The 22858-nt window shown below is 38.0% G+C and overlaps 1 protein-coding gene across 2 annotated transcripts in view; it reads right to left on the bottom strand.

Moving 5' to 3' along the window:
* Positions 1 to 11869: 11869 nt before the first annotated feature.
* The window catches only part of prkcbb (protein kinase C, beta b), a 100958-nt gene continuing 89969 nt past the window's right edge, over positions 11870 to 22858 (bottom strand). Inside the window, exon 17 of one of the 2 annotated variants that reach the window (XM_043233748.1) lies at positions 11870 to 13948. In XM_043233748.1, the coding sequence (XP_043089683.1) occupies positions 13790 to 13948 (159 nt within the window). In that variant the 3' untranslated portion in view covers positions 11870 to 13789. Of the gene's footprint in view, positions 13949 to 20138; positions 22618 to 22858 lie in introns of those variants that run through there. The other variant, XM_043233747.1, reaches the window with a different exon arrangement.

Genomic DNA, 22858 nt, shown 5'->3' with positions numbered 1-22858 from the left:
CAAGCGATTCCTGCTCTCTTTTGATGTTTTTTTCAGGCCTGCATAAAGACTGCAGCCAGCCACTAGTTCTGTGCAAGTAGTTCTAAGGGAGTTCTTCTGGAGAAAGACAAAAGGTAGTTGCATTTCGTCAAAATAATTGCAGTCAGCACAAAATTTTGAACCAAAAAAAGTTCTTTTAAAAGTGGGGTATGTATTTTTACAAACTGAGTCAGGCCAAACACCAAAACAAACTTGTAGTAAATCAGCAGTAGGAGGCGTGTTTACTCATTGAGCCGAGCTATCAACCCTTTTGTCAAAGGGGTGTGTTTGTTTTGGTGAGTTGAAATATCAACATTGGCTGCCAAAAAAATCACTTACTACACCTTTAATTTTGGAATTTTTTTTGTAGATAACAGAAAACACCTTTGGTGGACAAAGTTCACCCTAAATGTCATTAAATGCATCTTTCAATGACGTACTCTGTAATATATATATATATATATATATATATATATATATATATATATATATATATATATATATATATATATATATCTTAAAAGGTAAAAGGTAAAAGACTACACATTTGTGCAAAAAAAAACAATTTTTGAAGGGAATTTGCAATGAAAAATTAAACTGGCATTCCCATAATCCCCTGTGTGATACTTGGATATTAGATGGTAATTCATTCAACTGTTACCTTTATGTTAAATTAATAAATGAATTATTGTTGCCTTAGCATCAAGCAAGCTACCGGAGTTTTTCATTTGTGTGTGTGCAATATTATTTGTAATGTACTTGCATCTAGCTTTGATTTGTGATAGTTTTTGGTGGTTATTGGTGTATTATAATGGTTCAAAAAGACTGTATAACTTTTAATTTTAAAGACTTTACTAGAAATTTAAGTGCTGCTGTATTTTTATGGTAAAGATCTGGTAAGCGCATTTTGTCCATGAAACTGATTTTTTGGAATCAGATCACCAAATTTTGTTAGATTTTTTTCTTTAAATTTTGTATTGTATTGAGTGATTTTGTATGTCACAACATTTCAGCAATAATTTTACCCATTCTGTGAATTAAATCTATAACAGCATCTTTCAAAAATGTAAGTATTTGTCGCCACAGATACATTTTGTGACATGTTGTTGTATTTTGATCACAAAAAGGTGTTTTTTCCAACATAAATGTCTAAATTTACTTTCTAAATCCCCTATTGAACCCACGACTGTGACATTGCTAGCGTCATGCTGCACAGTATGAAATGAAAAGTTCAAATTATTAAAAGTGCTGAATTTACAATCAATGGAATGCAACTAGAGTTTGCTTTTTTTTGTTGTTTTCACGTAATTCATTCAGCCAATAAAATTAGCCACACTACACATGGTGCCCTGTACGTGTGAGGCTGATTTTGGTGATGAACACCTTCTTAACTTAAGCTATTACCAGGCAAGCCAGTCCATATCCCGTTCAAGAGAGAAATGGGTAGAGTGAAGCTCGTTTTAAAGCAAATGCTCTACAGAGGCACTTTGAAGATCTCCACCGAGAACAGCAGTACCCATTCCAATTAGTGCCCCAAAATGGACTCTGTAATGAACACAAACAAACCAGTTTAAAAAGTGCTGTTAGCCTTAATATTTGCTGTAACGTGATAATTAATAAGGAAAGACAAAAAACTGCTTTGTATTTATCTTGGTAATTATTTTTAGAACCCTGGGGGAAGGTGCCTGTGTCAGAATCCTTCATTAATTCCGCGCTGTGGCTTGTAAAGTAGTTTTAGTCACTGCAGAGTGAACATGATAAATAAAGCCACAGGTAGCAGAGAGGTAAAGCCCTGCGGATGAGTCTGCGCTCGCTGAAAGCACCGGAATGCAGCCTCTGCTCACCCACACAATCAAAGACCTTCAGAATCGCTTCAGTCTGCGAGCCAACATGTCGAAAACAAGGGGGACCGGAGACAAATTTTGTCGCACAGCGCTGCGCCGTGTAAACACTTTATGTAAGATGTTAAACAGAGCTTCGTTCAGAAAGGCTGTAACCTTCATTAAGGTCAAACATCCACAAAACGGACCTAAATTTGCATTTACATCGGAAAAAAATATGCAGCGTTCCCACGCAGCTTTAAGACAACAGGCTGCCTTGGTCTTGGGTGGGCTCAACCGAGGCACTGAGCCCACTGCAGTTATGGATATTAGCCATGGAGCCTGTCATCATTTGTGAAGTGCATTGACCCTAGACTAAACACACATGCCCTAGTATTGCTCAAATTCATCCTTGTCAACTGCAAGGGATGATGTTTCTGAAGCGACTCTGGTGCAGCGGACCATCACAGGCCAGGCCACAGGAGGACTGCACGACTGTTCATTATAACTACAAAAGTGGAGAGGGAGAAAAACAATGCGTTAAGAGAGAGAATACAAAGCACTGATGCACCCATTTAATCTAGCGCACACACATATATATATATATATATATATATATATATATATATATATATATATATATATATATATATATATATATATATATATCACATATCACAATCATACTACCCATAATTTTGTATGCAGTGATAGTTTTTGTAGCTCAAAACTTGCGTCCAGGCCTCATTCCTTAAACACGGACACTGATGAAGTATTAAGTGTTTATTTTTACATTTTTAAGTGTAAAAAGATATAAAAACATTGGTGTGTGTATATTTAATTCTGGCTTTGAAAAAGTGAGCTGGCAAGCTGGAAGTTCAGTATGTTCCCATCTTTCCACTGGGCACTGAAGATCATTCAGAATAGTTCATCTATGATTTACTAAATGGCATCTGTTCTGTGAAAAGCATTCAGGGCCCATAAAATCACAATTAGCTGTCTTTTATTAATTATTGTATTCATATTTATCCATGAATTTCAAAGAAAGAAAGAAGAAACAAACAAACACAGTTTGCTATTTGCTGTTGAGCTGCAAGTGATATAAAGCCAAATTTTATATACATTTCAAATTTGGAAACGCCATCTACTCCACTCTAACACGATATTACAAGCCAGCCATCTTGATTTTTATTTAGGTTACAAATTAGGTAAAAGTGAGGCTGCGAGGGATAGACTTACAGTCTTTTTAATGGCACAAATTATATAATGTAATAAAAAAACATTTCTGGTGTTTTTTTGCTTCTTTTTTTACTCATGTTTTTTAGCTGAACAATCTGTATATTGTTAAACAACAGGACATTGAAGGCACTGAACGTCTGTCACTTCCCCAGACTCAAGTCTTTTGGACACGTCTTTGCACTGAGCAAATTTGCAGGCATTCAAACCTAAAAATTGGTAACTCTAATTCAAATTTCATTGGACAAAAATCTTTGTAGTGCTGGATGGTACAATATTGTTTGTTCATTTTTCTGGAAGGAAAGTTAGATAAAACTTCGATAGTCCACTTGTAACAATTCTATTATTTTAACTATTTTAAACTGTAATTTTAAGTGTGTGCATCTAATATGTCACTTTCAGTCAACTTTTATAAGTACACTAATCTACAGAGGACATCTACAAGACATTTTTCATAAGGTCTTTAATAATTGGTCACTCACTTAGGTCCACTGTTCCATTTTTGCAATATTTTGAAAAAAAAAAAAATTGGGAATATGACCGTGTTTCTATGCTAAACCTAAATAACCTTATAGAAGAAAAACTTGCTTAAAATTGATTTGTTTGTTCCAAAACAGTCAGCAATGGTGCATGACCAATGGCAGAGACCAAGTTGTGTAATTTTGCTGTGCTGGGACGTTCAAATAGTAAATCCTTACGAAACTGAGACTGATAGAGGAAATCCCCCCGAGGATCTGACGTGAGAGCTGTCAGATTACACAGCCTCTCCGAAGCAGAGGGATTTCTGTACATTTACGATGTGTCAACATGCTTAATTACGAACGCGGCAGTTAGACTACGACTTTACACTACGCAGCTACCTCTGGATGACTAATGGCTATAATGATTTGATGATAATGAAGCGATTTTCACTCCGCGCAGGGTTATGATGAAAGGGATCATGAAGATAAAAGAGCGAGAGCTGAAAGGATACAGGTAAAAATGTTTCCAAGCATCCCCTGGGAAGACACCAAAGTCCACGCGTGTCAGGATGAGCAGAGAGAAAGCCCTCACGGCGGCGTGACAAAAGAATATGAACCATAGGAAGAGGGCAGAGGGGGGCCGCGGACAGAAAGGGCGGTCTGGAGCGAGATGGCAGCAGATAGGAACAGTGATGGTGAGTGACAGGCTCAGGCAGAGGGAGGAGAGTTCACACAGGGATGAAAGGACACTTACATAATCAGAGGCTGGATCATGATCAGGCGGCGCTCGCTCTACCTCGCTGCCTCTTCAGCACGAGCTGCTGTCGGAGAACAACTACATAAACATGAAGAACGCCAATTAAATGTGCCGGAAAGTTTATGACTCCTCAGAGAGGGGGAAAAAAGAGAGACAAAGCCAGGCTTCTGCTGGTGTATTCCTTCTGAATAACTTATCTATTCATTCTGTACTCTGGGAAATATTTATAGAATAAAAAAAAAAAAGTTTCCTATGAAGTTTTCTATATTTGATGAGTGTTTTTATAATTCAAAAGCTCAGAGCTATACCACGCACTCTGAAGATTACCGCTGATTGACAAACATGCGTGTGCGCAGGCAAGTAATTACTATTCTCCCGCCGTATCATTTTGGGAGTTATGAACTAGACCCTTATAAAAACACCAGTAATTATCAGTTCCAGGGCTCGCCATAATTAGCATCCCAGATGTTTCATTACTGATCACAATAGCGGAAAGGATCGTTTCTCTCCTTCTATACCTCGCACGAATCCCTTGTGCTTTAAAGGGAGGCGCAGCACAGTGTGCTTGATTCAGATTGTCGAAGCGGCTGAAGTCACTCTGGGTTAAATCTTCTCAGTGGGTCCGTGATGATGCCATATTATTGAGTTTGCTGGAGGAGAGGGCAGTGGAGGGGCAAGAGCCACTGAAACGGAACAGAACGTCCACGAACAGCATCTCTCCGTAAAATACCACTAATATAAGAGCACATCAGCGGGAGAGGAGAACACTTTCATCCATCTGCACCTATAATGATGCTCAGAGAAGCACAGAGATAAAACCTTCTTACTACTAAGACATCCTTACGCAAAAGAATGCTTCTAGCGAAGCTATAAACAACTCTATTGAAAACAATTAGTTAAAAGACGAGTTTACTTTCAAATGAAATTTTCCTTATTATTTACTCTCCCTCGTGCCATCCAAGGTGTTTAAGTATTCCTTTCTTCAGTCGAAAAGAAATGAAGGTTTTTGATGAAAACATTCCAGGATCGAGTGGACTTCAATGGAGTCCAAACGGTTGAAGTCAAAACTACAGTTTCAGTGCAGCTTCAAAGGGCTACAAATGATACCAGACAATGAATAAGGGTCTTATCTAGTGAAACGATCTGTCGTTTTTTAAAAAAGCAAGAGTGCAAGGCAAGCATTTGCGTTTATAAAGCATGTACATTTTTTTAATGACCGATCGTTTTGATAGATAAGACCCTTATTCATCGTTTGCTGGCCTTTGAAGCTTCAATGAAGCTGTGATTTTGACCTTCAACCGTTTGGAGTCCATCGTAGTGCACACTCTATTCAGGAATGTTTTCATCAGAAACTTTCATTTCTTTTCGATCGAAGAAAGAAATACTTAAACACCATGGTTGACATTGGGCTGAGTAAATTATCAGGCAATTTTCGTTTGAAAGTTAACTAATCCTTAAAAATAATCTGAATGATACCCTAGAGAAAATAAGATAGGTAGTTACATGCACGGAAAAGTAATGATGTTATATATAGTATATTTCACACTAATAAGATCTGTGTTCAGATATGCCAACTCATTTTGAAATAAAATCTTTAAACAAGAATAAAACCCTTGTCTGCATGTTGAGAAGTTGTGATACATCTCATACATGTCAAAACACTTATAAATACAGGAGTATTTATGAGCGTATACAAAAGATGTGTTTGTTTACTCAAGCTAAGTGAGTAATTTATGCTGGAACCATCCTCCCGAATCAAAACTCGTCATGCGTCTTCGGTTATTAAAACTAGCTAGACGGATCAGTGAAAAGAACCGACTCCAATCAAGTTGCTTGTTCTGATTCTAAACAGCTGACAGAACGGCACTGCAAGGAAGATGACGCGGTTTGCTCCAAGTTCCAAGTGAAAAATATATCAAATATTTTGTAATAATCATTTAAATTAGTCTAATTTTGAAATTGATAAATCAACCTTGCAGAAAAATGTTATGGGTTTCAAGTCAAAATGTAACTTTCTGTTACGAAACAGGTTGTCGATTTCATACATGTCCTCATATGAAGGCATTGGGACTAAAAGCAAGTTTGTTATGCATTTTGGGAGCCATAAGAAATGAATAGGGAAGGAAATTATAATTCATTATCATATATTATTATGAAAATCTTGTCAATTATTACTCCTATTATTACACTTCTTTTTTCATGTTAGTCCAAAACACATTAATATGCAAATTAAGTTTAGTTTATAGATACACTGTATATAATGAGAAAACCCACTTGTGACCATTTTATACACATTTTGCCGAAAAAAAAATGGTATATTGAATAATTATGTTATAACATAGTTGAGAGTCATCTTTATACAAATCTTAAAAACTAAAAATGTATTGGTGATTTTAAAAATCAATTCTTTGCCTATGCATGTTCATTCATGTCTTTTCATTTTTTTAAAGAAATTGATCCCTGGTGTCCTCAAATAAGAACATGACATAACATAGCATATTTTTTCTGCACATTATTTTTTAATGCTCTAAACAATGTTAAGACATCAAAAAAAAAAATCATAAAACTCTTTTCTTGGGTCTTAAGAGGTTAGGGTAGACCTGCTTAAATGTGGGCATATAAATTTGACAAAAATATGTAGAAAATGTTTTAAATAACCCAAAACACTGGGGAGAAAACAAGAAGCCTCTTTTTTGAACGTGTGTCAGAGGTGAAGCTTCGCTATGCTGAATAAACTGCTTTTATGGGAAAACAGCTTTATCACTTAGTTCACCCGAAAATGATCAGAATTTACTCACCCTCATGTCGTTCCAAACCCGTAAGACCTTCATTCATCTTCAGAAAACAAATTAATGTAGCAATGTAAACTGAAATGTTTACAATGATCATGCTTACAAGAACATTACTGATTATCTCAACATTATTGATTTTTTTGGAATTTACACAAGGAAAATTTTTGCAGGTGTAACAATTAAGGAAAATGTAATTTAGACCATACTGAACACACACGTCTTTACTACCCAGCTACTAAGTTTCACTAAGAAGCTACTGTGTGCTGCCACATCACTACTGTTCAAGTAGTAGCATTGCTACTTTTCTGTTCACTGTCTGCAGTGTGTTGCAAAGATAAAAAGGTAAATGAACATGCTGTTCCTGGTTCCTGGTTTTTCGTCTGCGTCTACTACGTTCCTGTGCTCAGAGCGAGTGAAGCCCTCCCCTTCCACACCACGTCTGTGACTGTACACAGGACGTGTGGAAGATCCCTGGAGCCTCTATAATAACTCTCCCAGCTTCATTAGCTCCATGCGGGCCTGCATGCTTGTTTTCATTAAAACAGGAGATTGCTTTTTAAATTGTTTTACCTCTATACGACAGGACAGCCGGACCACTTATCACAATTAAAGAAAAGAAAAAATGCATGACTCTCCCTCTCTCTCCATGCACGTCTCTGTAAGCGAGTGCTACCAAATCCAATAAATCCTTCCGTCATGCATTTCTCCTAAACGTTCTCTAAGATCCAATGAATGAAATAAATATCAGACGCTGGGCCTTTGTCTTTTTTCTTCTCTTCTTCAGAAGGAGAGTGTTCTCTGTGGAGGAGAATATCTCTGCGCTTTGGTGTTTGCCATGTGCGAGAGAGCAAATTGTTTTGCAGTTAATTAGGGATCTTCTTTAAAAGCGAGAACAAACAGCACAAGGAGAGAACACTAATTGAGGAAGAACAAAACGAATTCAAATCAATAGCGGCTTTTCTCCATTTGTTTGCTCGCTGCACGGGGAGTTGCTGGGAGAATTGAGGGGCATTTAGGGGTGGGGAAGTGGGAGGGAAGCCACCGCTGGGATATAATGCACGCTAAAACACACACCATGCACCCGACGCCGCTTTAATTACATCCCATACAAAAAGCGGGAGAAGGGGCGCGTCTGTTGGTCTGTAAATCTCGCTGCAGGGGCCTGCTAGGGTGTCATTAGAGGATGGATAGGGGGCCGTTGCACAAGGCCCGCACACCATGCGCTGTGACGCTTAAAAAGAAACACTGCCTATATAGTATTGTAGTTGTGCGCCTACATTGTGTCCAGCAAGAGAGGCTAGGCTGTGCAGGTAATTACATAAGCAACAGGTAAGAATGTGACTAACCGGCCGTGGATTTATTGGGTGACTGATGGGTAGTCGAAAACACGAACATGCGCAAAGTCAGAAATACAAGTGGGAATCTGCGAACTTTCTTTAAAGTAAGATGTGGTCAAAAATATATACATATGTTTCCTTACACCAATTTATTCTTCATTGGTTACTAGAAACATGCCATTCATGGACTATCTCCCCTAAACGTTTAAACATTGAGTAACCCAGACAAAACTTTCTGTCAATCTCTTTCCAGCTCAATCAGCAGCAAGGGTTTGGGGCATAGCTAAAAGCTGAGCCAGAGGGTGATTTATCTGGTTAACATGGCTGACGTCTTACATGCTGTATTTTTGATTTGGTTACAAAAGTGCACTTCAAAATTCAAAGTGTTTTTGGTTTCATTTTGAGACACTGAACCTTTGTGAAGTTTCTTATCGAGTGGTTAGCTAAACATATGTTTTTGCCACACTTGTTATCTCTTAATTGCATGGGTGGGATGAGTGTGAGGGGTGCCTGTTTAAAAATATGCTTCATTGTTAAAAATCTGTTATACGACACTTGTAGCATACTTCATTTTAAATCCAGAGTTTGAAAGTTGGGGGTGTGCCAGTGAGATAAGTTGACAGTCACAATCCACCTCACGTTGCAACAAGGATGTTAGCTATTTGTGGTCAATGTGCGAGACAGAGATGGTCTTATTGCTGGCAGATACCAAGGTTCGTGTCTCTACCATTAGTTGTGCCACTGTCACTGTTTGTGGACACCATGAGAATGAATGATAACACAATTGAGCCTTACCTGCAAAATAGTCTATGATTTGAACTGTATACAGTTTAAACTCTAAAAATAATTACATGCAAAACTAAAGGCAAACATGTAAAAAAATAGCTAATAGACTGTTGATTCATTAAATGACGAGCTGTTTTCTTACAAAAGCAGTTTATTCAGTGCATACCTCAGGTCTCCTTTCCTGCATATCTTTACTAACCTTGGAGGCATATCTTAAAGCAACTTCTGATGCTTCTGGTTCATTAGCAACTAAAGGTAAAAATCTAGAGAAATAGCAAAGTGCGCTAAATGGTTAAACAATTTCGCTACAAACCATTGTGTTTGTAATTACAATACAATGAAATAATAAGATAAGAAATACCTGTTTCCAATATCACGAAACATAATGAGCTGTTTTGTACAGCTAAAAATAACTAAAGTGAGATGCCACTGGAAGCCTTAAATAATTTTTTTCTTCATTTACAATGAAGCTAGCTAAATTGCATATACAAAACACAATAGTATTGTAGAGTTATGATAAACATCTAACAATTACATTTGTAACACCTTCATGTATTCATTTAAAGCAAAAACACACCCAACGAACATTCCTTCATAATAGTAATAGTACTATTTTTTGTAGAAAAGGTACATTGCCATCTTGCTCTGACCAAAGTGACTTGAATGCACCTGACACTGTAATTATAACTTCCCAACTTGAAAGTACAATTAGTATCTGTTGTGGATGTGCCGAGCTGATTGCATGAGTAAGTGGGGAGAATGTATGAGAATCTCTCTCTCAAATCGTATGCTGATAAATGACTTGTGGGTGTAGCTGTTATAAAACGTATTATTCCATAGCAAGCTTTACGTTGCGGTCTTGTCTTCATCCATATGTTAGCTTTTTTTAAGGCCAACTTTGGTCTTTCAGATGGCAGATTCATTGTCATGGGGGATGATTTTAATTATGATTTATATATATATATATATATATATATATATATATATATATATATATATATATATATATATATATATATATATATAACTCTAAAGGAGGTGGGGAAAAAACAGTAAGAGAATAAAAAAAGATCAGAACACAGCAATCCCAGACAATGCCTCTGAGGCACATAATGAGCTGTTGTCAAAGGCAAATAATTTCATTAGCTGTCACAATGAAAGCTACACCAAAACTGCTCACTCAGCACCGAGCCACAGAGAAAGAACTAAGATGACATTTTGAGAATGAAACCTTCATATTCTCATGCGCACACACACATTATACCATCATAATGATTTTGACAGGAAGTGGAGGATTTGGGGTAATTGTTCTCATTCTTGTTTATACGGTGTTGTTTTGTCCCAGTCTGGAGTGCTGGATGCGGGTGAGGGAGATCTTCTTGAAGGATCAAATCATGTGGGAGTCAGCTCTGAGTGACGGCAGGCCAGGGGAATAATATGCGTCCACAGATTGCCCATGACTCGGGTCGCATCGTCTCATTTCCCAAACATGAATTTCGGGGGCTGATAAGATGGGACATTTCTTTGGCAGATAGCATCTTGTGCTTAGCAAAACACTCACAGGCGCCACAGCGTCTCACATGCCTGCAAATACTCTATGTTTGTGTGAGTCATCCAAATATTAATACCTCAAGTGCGGTGAACACACACACACACACACACACACACACACACACACACACACACACACACACACACACACACACACACACACACAGTGTTGTTTTGAATTTGCAGGGCCAATTTAGATGTGACTCCACATTGAACCCAACGTTAACTAGAAAATTGTGTATTTTATTTAATAAACAAGAAGTGTAATGAGAAATGTTAAAGTTCAGCTTAAGTGCAAATTACTTATAAACCTTTTAGACAAATTGTCAAACTTTTCTATTTAACTTTTTTAGCTACAACAGAAGATAACATGTATTGTTTTTTGTTGTTTTTTAAAAAAAATAAATCTAAATGTCTTTCTCTAAAAACAAACTTTATGGCCATAAATAGAGTATTTATTATTTTTTTCCAAATAACCACCAATACAGACTAATTGATGTGCAGTAATGATATCTATTTAATTTTATATTAAAAACTTCAAATTGTGATGTTTTTGTTGTCCAGGGAGTTTAAAATGTTTAATGCGAAGACCCTCAAATACCCATTTTTTTAAAGAATAATATAATATATATGAGGAAAAACAATGAATATTAAGTAACATTTAATATATCCAGATGTTATTTTTGTACTTATATATTTATAATATTTAATAATATAATGAGAATAAACACTGAATATTATGTGACATTTATCATGAATACTAGGAAATTCTGGTCACACTTTAAGATCCTATTGTTGCTATTAACAAACTGTTAACAACTCAAACAACTAATTCACTGCTTATTGCTAATTATTAGTAAAGCATTTCTTAAGTTTGGGTATTGTGAAGAATAAGGGATGTAGAATAGGCTCAAGCAGAATATATGCTATATAAATACTATTAAACAGCCAGTTTGTGAATAATAGGCATGCTAATAAGCAACTATTCATTAGTAAGAAGTGGTCACTGCACTGATGTGTTTCTTAAATAATTAACACAACACTAAATAACCGGATCTTACGTTGTCGTCGTTTTGAAGACCATTCACACAGGAACCAGACAAAACCACAGTTTTACATTGAATATCTGTATTATAAATAGAACATATTACATTTTCTCTCATAAATACATCAATAAGTTATAACTTTAATGGTTTACCTAGCATCTCGTCCACTATCTATGTGTTTGTGGCTTCCGAGACCTCGCATCCTTTATCCCTGGAGCTGACCTCAAAGTCATAAACTGTTCGGCTGGCAATTAAGCAGACACTCTGCGCCTTTAAGCTCGCGAAATTCTCCCTTTAAATCACCTCGCACTCACCCCACGCTCCACAGTGTCAACTGATATATGCCTTTTATTTCTCTTTTTGATAATTGTCCAATCGATACGCGGCAGCTTAACTTTCAGCGGAGCGAACGGGTCTCGGGCAGCATTATAGGATAGCACTACCGGGCAGCCACACGGCGAGTATAAAATGAAGGCTAGTGACACTAAGCCCAATCAAAACACTGCAACTATTCACCTCACGGAGACAGCACCGCTACACACACACAGCACTAGAGAGGTTAGGATCTGTACAGGAGTAGGCAGAACAGATCAATCCAGCTCCGCTTATTCAGGAGAGAGAAGGCTATCGATTTATGTGCATCTAATCTCAAAGTCGTTTTCATTAGAGGTTTGACCAGGGATCTTTGAGACACATGAATATGTTTACATACTAAAAAAAAAGCAAAAAAAACAAAAACAAAAACAAGATGATGCAGGGAACAAATTACAAGCCATTAATGTGTAGTGATAATAAATCCGAACATGCAGAACCTTAATAACAGTATGCCATTATCTTTTAAACGAATGAGAAGGTAGCTAAGAAATATGTTTTCTTTTTTCTTCAGAAAGTGCTTAGTTACATTATTTACACAAAGCCTATGAGTCATCAGTGCACATAGGTGGCGGACTCAAATCACATTGCTATATACGACTGATCTAGACCAAGCGTTCGGAAATGCGAGCATGATTTTTCTGTGATTGAAAACCAGAGTCTTTTCGGCTGAATGATAGATACATCCAAAAGTATTATGCCTAGAGGATAAACAAACTATTGCAATCATGCAAATTAAGCATTTGAAATCACAGGGATGCTGAAGTCCCTTGGAAAATGGCACATTGTGTTTCCTACAAGGTGCATAGATACACAGTTATGTACTATTTGAATTCTGTATTGCAAGACGGCGTCGGCTGCGTTTGATCTAATCCTCGTTCCTCAAGGATACTGAAATATGAACTAGTAGCTTTACAAATCTCCGCTCTCCCCAAACCCAGTGATATGAATCCTTCCTGAAACACAGAGTTACGAATGATAATGACATTTTCACTTTGCAACCATCTTGACATATTTTTTTTTTCTCGTTCCCTCTCCCTGAATGTCACAATAGTGCGGACACTTCTGCCTGGGATTCAGCACTTCACACAGGCTGCACGGGAGCGCCAGCTCAAGTCATGTGTGGGAGGTAATAATATTTTGGTATAATGGGTTTAAGCCAGTGAATTAAACATTAGCTCAGCTCAAATAGAGACCAAACAGGGGGAAAAATAATGAACCACAAATAAATAATTGAAGGCTGCATTGTTGTTTTTCAAATTGCTCACTCGGGGTTAGTCGTGTTTGTTCCTCGTTTGTTGCATAGGCCACGTTTACCGTCGTATAAACACCAAACACTGAATGCAATCTCGTGAAGCTGGGGGTTTCTGGCGTGAACGCCAGGAAGAGGGAAACTTGTTTGACTTGTGGTGGGACAGACTGCTTGAATTCTGGCCCCTTGGAAACATGTCTGAATACCGCACAGCTATACACTGAGGTGGTCCACCTGAGCCCTTTGGTAAAATCCTGTTACAGTAATATGAGTGAGCTTTCACGACCCTGAGCATACATGTCACACACATACAGGCAGACAGAGAGATTCACGACCGGCAGTCTCTGGTACGCTCGCTCGATTAACCCTGAGCGGGATTGACATACTCCGGGTTGGTGTAGGAGAACCCCAGGAACTCGTCCTGGTCCAGATTCATGATAAACAGCTTGTCGGTGGGTGTGAGCTCGACGGCCATTTTTGTGAACTCCCGGTCAAAGTTGCAAGTATCTCGGCTGTTTCGCTGGAAAAAAAAGAAAGAGGAGGGGTGTTAGCTGCATTCAGAACAATATTTAAAAGGATTTGAAAGGGTTAGTTCAGCCAAAAATGCCAATTCTGCCATTATATACTTGTTTGCATGTTGTTACAAACCTGCTAGATGTTATGTTTTTTTTGTACTTAAACACAATGGAAGACATTTTTGAAGAATTTTAATGCAGCTTTTTCCATTTGGCCACATCTGTCAAGCTCTAAAAACACCGTGAAAGCAACATTAAGAAGTATCAGTCATATCAGAAGTCAGCAACACAGAACATCATTGATTTTTAGGTATTTTGCCAAACAATGATGTTATGATGTCAGACCTCTAAGATATTGTGTGGCTTATAACAAATGATCTTTTTGGAGCTAGACAGCACATGGTCATTATGAACTGCCATAAAGAGAAAAATATACACATTACTGTTAATAAACTTGGGGTTTGTCATTTCTTATCAATGTTAAAAACAATTACTTAATATTTTTGTTACAAAAAAAAAAAAAAAAAAATATATATATATATATATATTTTTTTTTTTTTTTCTCAATAAATCTATAAATATTTATCTATAAATATTTATAGATTTATTGAGAAAAAAAAAATGACCAATTATGGCTTTGGATTAACATGAGGCGAGTAAATAAAGACAGTATGTTAATTTTCGGCTGAACTGTCCCTTAAAAATCCACAATTACCCACATTAAATAAGAAGCTGATGAAAAGTAGACTCTAGGCAAAAGCCCAGCTGTGTTAAAGACTGAAGAGGAATTATGTGCCAAAAAAGAAGGGATTCCACTTCAGGAGAAGAAGCTATAACACGCAAGCACTTAAAAAGACACCCAGGCCACTGATGAGACTCATATCTCACTGACAGTCCCCATCCAGTGCTGCTGCATTGACACACTATGTGCTGCCGTTTCTTTTATGAGATGCTAAAGCGTAGGCACTGCTGGCCTTTCTCTTTTACTCTATATGCCTGTGTCTCTGTCTCTCTCTGCGAGAGGAGTCTAAATGAAAGGGGCAGACGGTTTGTTAGGCCCACAGGCCTGTTCTTACTGGGAGAATTCCTCTCTGCTGCGCTACTGCTGCTGTGGCCTTGTGTGCCAGCGCGCCCGAGGGAAGAGCCAGCCTGGCTCAGAGGACACACACACACACACACACACAATGAGTGGGAGGACGGCGAGGGAAAGACACAGACTAAAAGAAGGAAAGAAAGGAGCTAAGGTGGGTCAGAGTTAGCTAGAAAGGGATGGAGGGAATGCGACAGAAGGTGTGGAAGAGATGGAGAGAAGAAAAAAATAACAGGGAAAAGGAGAGAGGACTGGGCCTTCTCTGGGGCTAGACATTGTTAATGCACTGCTTGGCAATGTAAATCCACAAAGGCAAAGGAAACTCTAGCGTGGGGGGAGGGGTCGTGCTCAATATGCTAAGCATCAGTGGAGCAAGAAAGCTTCGGCGACGCAAATACTGCGTACCAATACACAAATGTACACGGAGCGCCAAGCTATGTTGTCTTGTAGAAATGTGTTTGATATATGGTGGTGGGGCTGTCATCTCAAACTATAGGGGAGAAAAAAAAAAAAAAAAAAAAAAAAAAACATTTCTGAATGAACGCCACTACATTGTACTGTGCTTTACTGTGCTCAGTAAAGTCGATATGGGAGCATGTTTCTGCCTCAGAGTAAAATAAATAAATCAAAATATGTGAACATTAAGGGAGAATTTTGCTCTCGCAATTGCACATTATATCTCCTGCTTGTGAGTTCATCTTCACGTCTGACTACTGTGACTTCCTTATAAACGTGCACTCATATCTCACGGTTACAATTTTTTTTTTCAAAATTTCACAATTTATCCCACATATGTGACTATTTCTACTAATTGCACATTTGAATGTTTTTATAATCTATAAACCATTTTGACTATTTCGCACATGAACTGTGCATTCGAGGGATGCACCGAAATGAAAATTCTTGGCCGAACAAAATGAAAAAAAATTAAATAGCCCAAATGTGCTTTTTATTGTTTTGTCTAGCTTTTTTAAAGAAAACAAATTAATTGCCAAAAATTTACTTAACGCTAAAGGTTTTTCAAAATATACCTACAACTGTACCAACAAAGCACAATTTATCTTAAAATAAATAAGTTATTAAAACAGTTTTTTGCCATTTGAGACCCCCTTCTTGAATCGGGCATATGTTTACCGTATATACAATTAAAGTGTTATGATATATGTATTAATATAGCTGTTGTAATTATTGTTATCATTATTACTGTCTTACTTTTCTTATTTTGTCATGAAAATGTTACCTAGAAGCTGACGAGTAACACACTTTTAGCAGAGATTTGGACTTTGAACTCTGGCTAGAAAACATTACGGTCTGCGGTTTATTTACTTAGCGTTTGAGTATATTTGATTACATCACGTCATTGTTCTGCAAAATATATTTTTTTTTTTTCGGTTATTAGCCGAACATTCAGTGCATCCCTTGTGCATTCATATCTTGCTATTATGACCACTTCTCATAACTGCAACGATATGTTTGACAGTCATAATTGTGACTTTATATCTCACAACTGTCACTATTTTTTAACAATTCTTACTGTTTCTCATAACTGTGCCTTCATGTCACACAACTGGGGAGACTTGAATACCGACCTTATACCTCACAATTGTGACTTTCTTATAGTTGCAGTTTACATCTCACTATTTTGTAAATTTCTCCACGTTGCACCTGCATAATCGCAAACGTTACCATTTCTAGAAATGTCGACTTGATCTACCTTATTTTTCAGCACAGAAGTATGCTGTTTTCTGTGAATGACTTCCAGTTCATTCCAGTTCATCGCTATACGAAAATAACAAGAACAATATGCGGTAAACAGTAAAACTGTTTGCATTATAAACCAGCGTGTTAATAATTAAGATAATAAGACACACCAGTATCAAGCAGCAAACTGAGCATTTTTAAAAATAGCTGGAAACAAATGACACCAGAAGCTAGACCCATAAAATTTACACATGGCCATGTCTGCTCTTGGAGATCTCACAATTTTTGGCAACTTTACATCTGACAATTTTATTTCATATGAATTGCAAAACCATTAGTCTAACTGAGAATATGTATTTATTTTTTACTCTGAGGAAGAAATGGGATTGCGCAAGCCAGCTTGACTCTATTTACTCTCTTATTTCATGTTCCTGGTCGTATTGTAAACAATTCATCAATGCACATTATTCTGAACCAAACTATTGTTTTTGTTTGTTTTATAATCTTTAATCAAAATGCAATAACTTGCTCTCATTCTGAAATTATGTTCCTTTTTTTTTTTGCCAATGCTGCAGGCTATTTCAGAATTTTTTTCTTGTTGAATATCCTTTTTCACTTGAAAATATGTCACGTTCTGGAAGTAAAATTGCTTGCAAATTGCAGTTCACACTGACTTTTAGACATCAAGAGAAGCACAGAGAATAATCATGGTGGCCCAGTATATATACACGAGTGCTAACCTTTCTCACAAATTAATCACAGTCTGTTGGATGTCTACTTGGATAATAAGGCCAAAAATGAAGCCTGTCTCGGAAAAACAATGCAATTCAGTTAAGTTATTATTTCCAGCTAAATAATTCAGCTTTCTGGTCAATGGTGGGCCCAAGGGAATTGTGGGAAGTGCAGAGCTGTTTCAGGAAGCCTAATGCTCGGTATTAAAGAAACATTCAGCATGTTTTAAAGACAATAAACCAACAACGACAAGGCAGTGTGATCTTTCTTTTTTCTTTTTTTTTCCAAGGCAATGAACACAGCACCTTAAAATGACAAAGAACAGAGACAAGTCGCTTTCAGGTGAGCAAGACAGAGAGAGATGAGAGTGCCGTCAAAGCACAGCAAAAAGGATTTACAAACAACCAAGATCACAGACGCAGAGAAGACATATGACTCCAAATATTGGTATGCAGATCACATCAAACAAGAAAAAACTGGGGAAGAGAGACGGTCCAGAAGAGCGTTTGAGATCTCTCCTGGCACCCCGCACATGGATAAAAACAGCTCCAGACAGAAAGAATACAGTAGACAGGAGGAAGATATATGATACAACAACAGAAGCACATTTCCTACCTTATGTCCATTTGCCGGTTCAAGCACACCACAGCACACCGAAGCACAAAAGCCACAACTCCAGAGTGATGGCCACTAGATTACCTGGGCTCTCAAGAGCCAAACAGTTCAGAGAAAAATGGCACTGGGCATTAGCATGGAAACCTCAGGACTGTAGGTCAACGCAGACGTGATTCTGAATAGTTTTAAATCTAGTCATTATCCTGCAGAGTTAATGAGTCTGTAAATCTGTCTACTGTTGCACGGATCCGTGTATAAGTGTGATACATTAAAAGTACAGTGAGGTCTAAAAGTCTTGACAGCCCACAAGCCTGGGATGCTAAATTTAATCTTGCTCGAGAAATAAATGGGGTTTCTGAATTTTAAATATGTAAACATAAATATATGAGTTAATAAAAAAAGAAAATTATTCAGAAAAGGTTCAGAAAAATAAATGCCTAAGAAAGAAAAAGAAAAGAAGAAAAGCATCTGGTAATAAAAGTTTCGTAATGCACTGAAGTAAATAAAATAAATGTGAATGCAATGTTCAGAAAACTAAAATATAGTAAAAATATAATATAGTAAAATGAACATATACATATGGCATAAGAAAACCAGCAAAAATACCATTGTTCACTATTTTAAGTTGTTATGCTGATGACAAAATTTGTAACAAAGTTTAAAAAATGTGTTAGATAACAGATAACAGCATCAGTCATAAATCCACATTTAGATACCTAAACTGGCAATTGACCGTCAGAGGTATGTGGGCACAGGTGTAGTGCTGGGTGCCAGGAACGGAAAAAATGTGTAAACCGTTAACATCAGAATGGATATAACAGATCAAAGAGCGTAAAAAGAACATCCAACAAAATATTTGTCAACCTGAAGCGCCACTAAATGATAAATGACACTAATTAGAGATGAATGATGGTCCAAAATGGTCTCAGTTGACAGGAATATCCATGCTAGCTTGCCATGCTGATGCAGGCCAGTGCCATTCTGTGTTGATTAGATACAGGTCTGTTTGACAAGATGAGATTAGCACGGGCGCACTGAGCAGCTCAGTTCCCATAAACAGGCTATGATGCACGTGGACATATAAGATAGTGGTGGATGACAGCGGAACAAGGGACGTTGACACGTCGAGAATACCAGGATGAGACGTTTGTACCTCAGCAGAGCCCATCTGAATTTCTCATACAGATAAACAGCAGAGATAGAGTTCGAGATGCACGCTGTACCAAAAGCCCCGAAGGGAACGATAATAATAAAAAAAAGCTCTCAGGTAGGAGAGAAAAGACGAGACACCCTCCTTTAAATCCAAGGTGTTCGTTTTGCCAGGCTTTAATTCCAATCGTGATTCTGTAATTTTGTGCGATACTAAGGCACAGAGCTTTCTATAAAGGAGCGGATTAGCGGCGAGCTGATGTCAGCGCAAGAAGAGAACAGCAGTATCAAACGCTGACCTGTTTTCAGCTGATAAGCCGCACACACTTCGTGCTAACCGACTCATTTAATTTGAGGCTGCGACATTCAGAATTAATTAACACTCTTGTAAGGAGTGCCAGACTCAACTGTGTACCGCACATATATAAAAACAACAAGTTTGAAAGATCCCCGAGACCCCCATGCTGATTTTTACGGTGCTACTTACATAAGAAGGCCAACCACCGCTCCAATTTTCGCGATACAGCTTTGCAGCATGTTTAATACGGCATATAAAACGTCTCTCTAGTTTTCACCCACCCTTATGTATGTTCTTCCCATATGTCATTGGCTGAATGGCGGTGGAACGGGATGAAATGTTCTCATGTTAAGTGGCAGGCATGAAATATGCAGAGCTTAGCGTGGGCACGTGCTGCACACCGTCCAAGTTGGTTTTATACGGGCGATGCTCTGAGCAAATTGACAAGACTTCCTCTGCCAAGCGGTTCAGAAACACATACAAATAATGCTTAATGTGATCGAATAAAATGTCACATCAGGGTCTTTTGTGTTTCCAGAGTCCATATTAGATGTATGCTTAAATCTCAAGGTTATATACACTCAAACAACGCAAGACCAAACAAAGGCTATTGATGTTCCAGTTTTATTTAAATGCATACTCGTGTTTTTTTTTTTTTTTTTTTTTTATGGAAAATACTTTGGCACAAGAAAAGCATTGAGGATGTATGAAGCAAAGCACACAGAAAGGTCAAGAGCACTCGCTAAAACACTATAGGCTAGTTCATGCATAAAGCTTCTATGCACATTGGAATAGAAAAGACAAAAAAAAAGACCTTTTTCATTTATTTTTATCTACAATACTGACCACATAAAATTCATGACATTTAAGAACATTTGACACATTTTATTTGCTTATATTATTATAAGACACTTAAAAAAAATAATAATATCAAAGCCCTAAATTGAACTGCTTGCTATTTTTTTGGCAGAAATGACAAAATGCACAACATTTTCTTCCCCCTTTTTTCTTTTTGTTTGCTTTGTTTTAACCAAAAGTGTCTTATCCTGCAAACATATCTGGAAACCTTCGCCATTTTAGAGAGGTTATCCCTTCCCTGAAATCCTATGATGAAGATATGATATGAAGCCCCAGTGGTTTCCAATAAAAGCCACTGGCCGCTAGTCAGCACAGATAACCGCTCAGGGAACTCTGATGTCTGAGAGGATCTGACCCGTTTCTGTGGATGTGTGGCTCTTGTGGCCTTTCCAGCTCTATTTAGTGATACGGTATCTGTTCCACACAGGGACTTCGCTGCTGTTACCGCTGACATGAACAGTGCTCGCGTTTCTAGACCGACTGTCGTATCGGAGTTGTCAGCATGCTAAATTAGGACACTGTATTAAAGCACTGACCAGCCCGTGTTGGACCCATTAACACAACAACAGATAGCTTCAACGGACCCCTATTGTCGCTTATGAGCAATGTTTACACGCTTGAAATGTTTTATTTCCACAGCTACACCGTCTAATTGTGCTGCAATTTATTCGTCGTCTTTATATCCTGTTCTTCTCTTCGCCTTTGAAGCGCGTTATTGTGTTGTGGTATTCTTTCAGGGTTTTCACGTAGCAAGTTTCAACATAATATAATGCAGCGGGTCTCTATTGACGAGCTTCAAGATGGAATCGTTCGAGCGAAGTGAAGCTATATCAATGCGTCCCAACTAGACTAATTTGCTCATGCACAAGCTCTTCAATGAAATCCAGAGATATTACCCATGGGTGACTACTCATCTCTTTGTCATCGTAAACCCCAATGATGTTGAAAAATGCTTCCCGACCGTACCCGTTAAAAACATGCATATCTAACATAGGGGTCAGTAATACATGGCCGACGGGTCTTTTAAAGGTTATTGGCTACAGCGCTAGCTCGTTTCTGATATTAGCACTTGTTCTCGTCCTGTCTCAATCTGTAATTGTCTCAAGCAGGAGGTAGTTGATATTTAATGTGCCTGTCAAATACCTCTCGATAAAATCCGGCTGACCTTTAAGCAGAAGTCAAGTGTTAAACAAGTAGGAGCCAACGGGAACCATCACAGGAGTCATGCTTCCTGTACATGGGTGAGTGTTTGCTGATGGTGTGAGATGATCAGGCAAAAAAAAAAAAAGCAGATCACTACCACAATCAGGCACATCCATTAAGCTCTACTGGCTCATACATACACGCAAACAGGGTACAGGCATCCTAAAAAAAAAGTCAGATTTACTCATGCTTCCAAAAAAAAAGAGAAAGAAAAACTTTGGTCAATTTTTGTTATCTAGTTGACTGTACAATGCAAGTCAGAGATTAGAGCAAGACTAGGGTTCACCACAGAGCTAACTAAGGACATGTGTATCATAAACGTTCGGGCAAAAAAAAAAAATCGTCATGCAAAAACCTTTCGAGTTTGCATTCTTCTTGAAACAGGCAAAATAGTTTGCGTATAAAATCAGCAGAATATCACTGTCACAGGCTGGATAAGAAGAGCGAGGCTAGCCATTGTGCACCTCATCTGCGATTCATGCACCTTTAGTGCAAATGGCTGAATCTGAACACCGGCGGTGCTCAAAACACACACACATCTGAGGATAGTTTAGAAGAGAGCTATGCAATACACACCACATTCAGGAAAGCCGTAGAGTACAAATAGTATAAAGACAGCCTTTAGATTGGAACGTTCCTCCAGCATGGACACACTCAATGGGATGTCGTGAAAGCCGACAGCGACCTTCAGGCTAATCTACGAATATCGAAATTTTGCATGCATATGTATATAGATGGTTTAGTTTTTGTGCATGGCTGTTTATATACATACACGTGCCCATTTTATGGAGTGTATGGTACATAAACGTAAGGAGGTTTGATGAAGAGGGAGTTTGATGGAGGGCTGGGTTAGTTTTAGGAGGTCGCCCCTAACTCTGGGCTTCCATGGCAGGGTATTCAGGGTTTATGAAGGAAAAGCCCTCGAACTCGTCTTGGTCGAGGTTCATGATGACCTCCTGGTCTGGAGGGGTGAGAACCGGTGGATGGCGGGTGAAAAAGCGGTCAAAGTTCTCTGCATCCCGGCCACACTGCAGGAGGGAGAGAAGAACAAGAGAGGCATGTAATGGATGGGGGGTGATGAACATGGTCAAGTAGAACGTAAAAGAGAACAAATAAAATATGACAATGGGTGTGAATGTAAGGGCTGTGACAGGTGCTGTAGATTACTGAACAGCAGTTCTAGAGACATGGATACCTATACTGTTGAATAGACCAGCAAACTGAACATTTTGGACGAAAATTGTGCAATGGCCATTACTGTGAAAAACT

Source organism: Puntigrus tetrazona, chromosome 3, assembly GCF_018831695.1.
Source record: "Puntigrus tetrazona isolate hp1 chromosome 3, ASM1883169v1, whole genome shotgun sequence".
Classification (NCBI taxonomy): domain Eukaryota; kingdom Metazoa; phylum Chordata; class Actinopteri; order Cypriniformes; family Cyprinidae; genus Puntigrus; species Puntigrus tetrazona.
The sequence above is the reverse complement of the archived record's forward strand: the minus strand, read 5'-3'. Positions and strand labels throughout refer to the sequence as shown.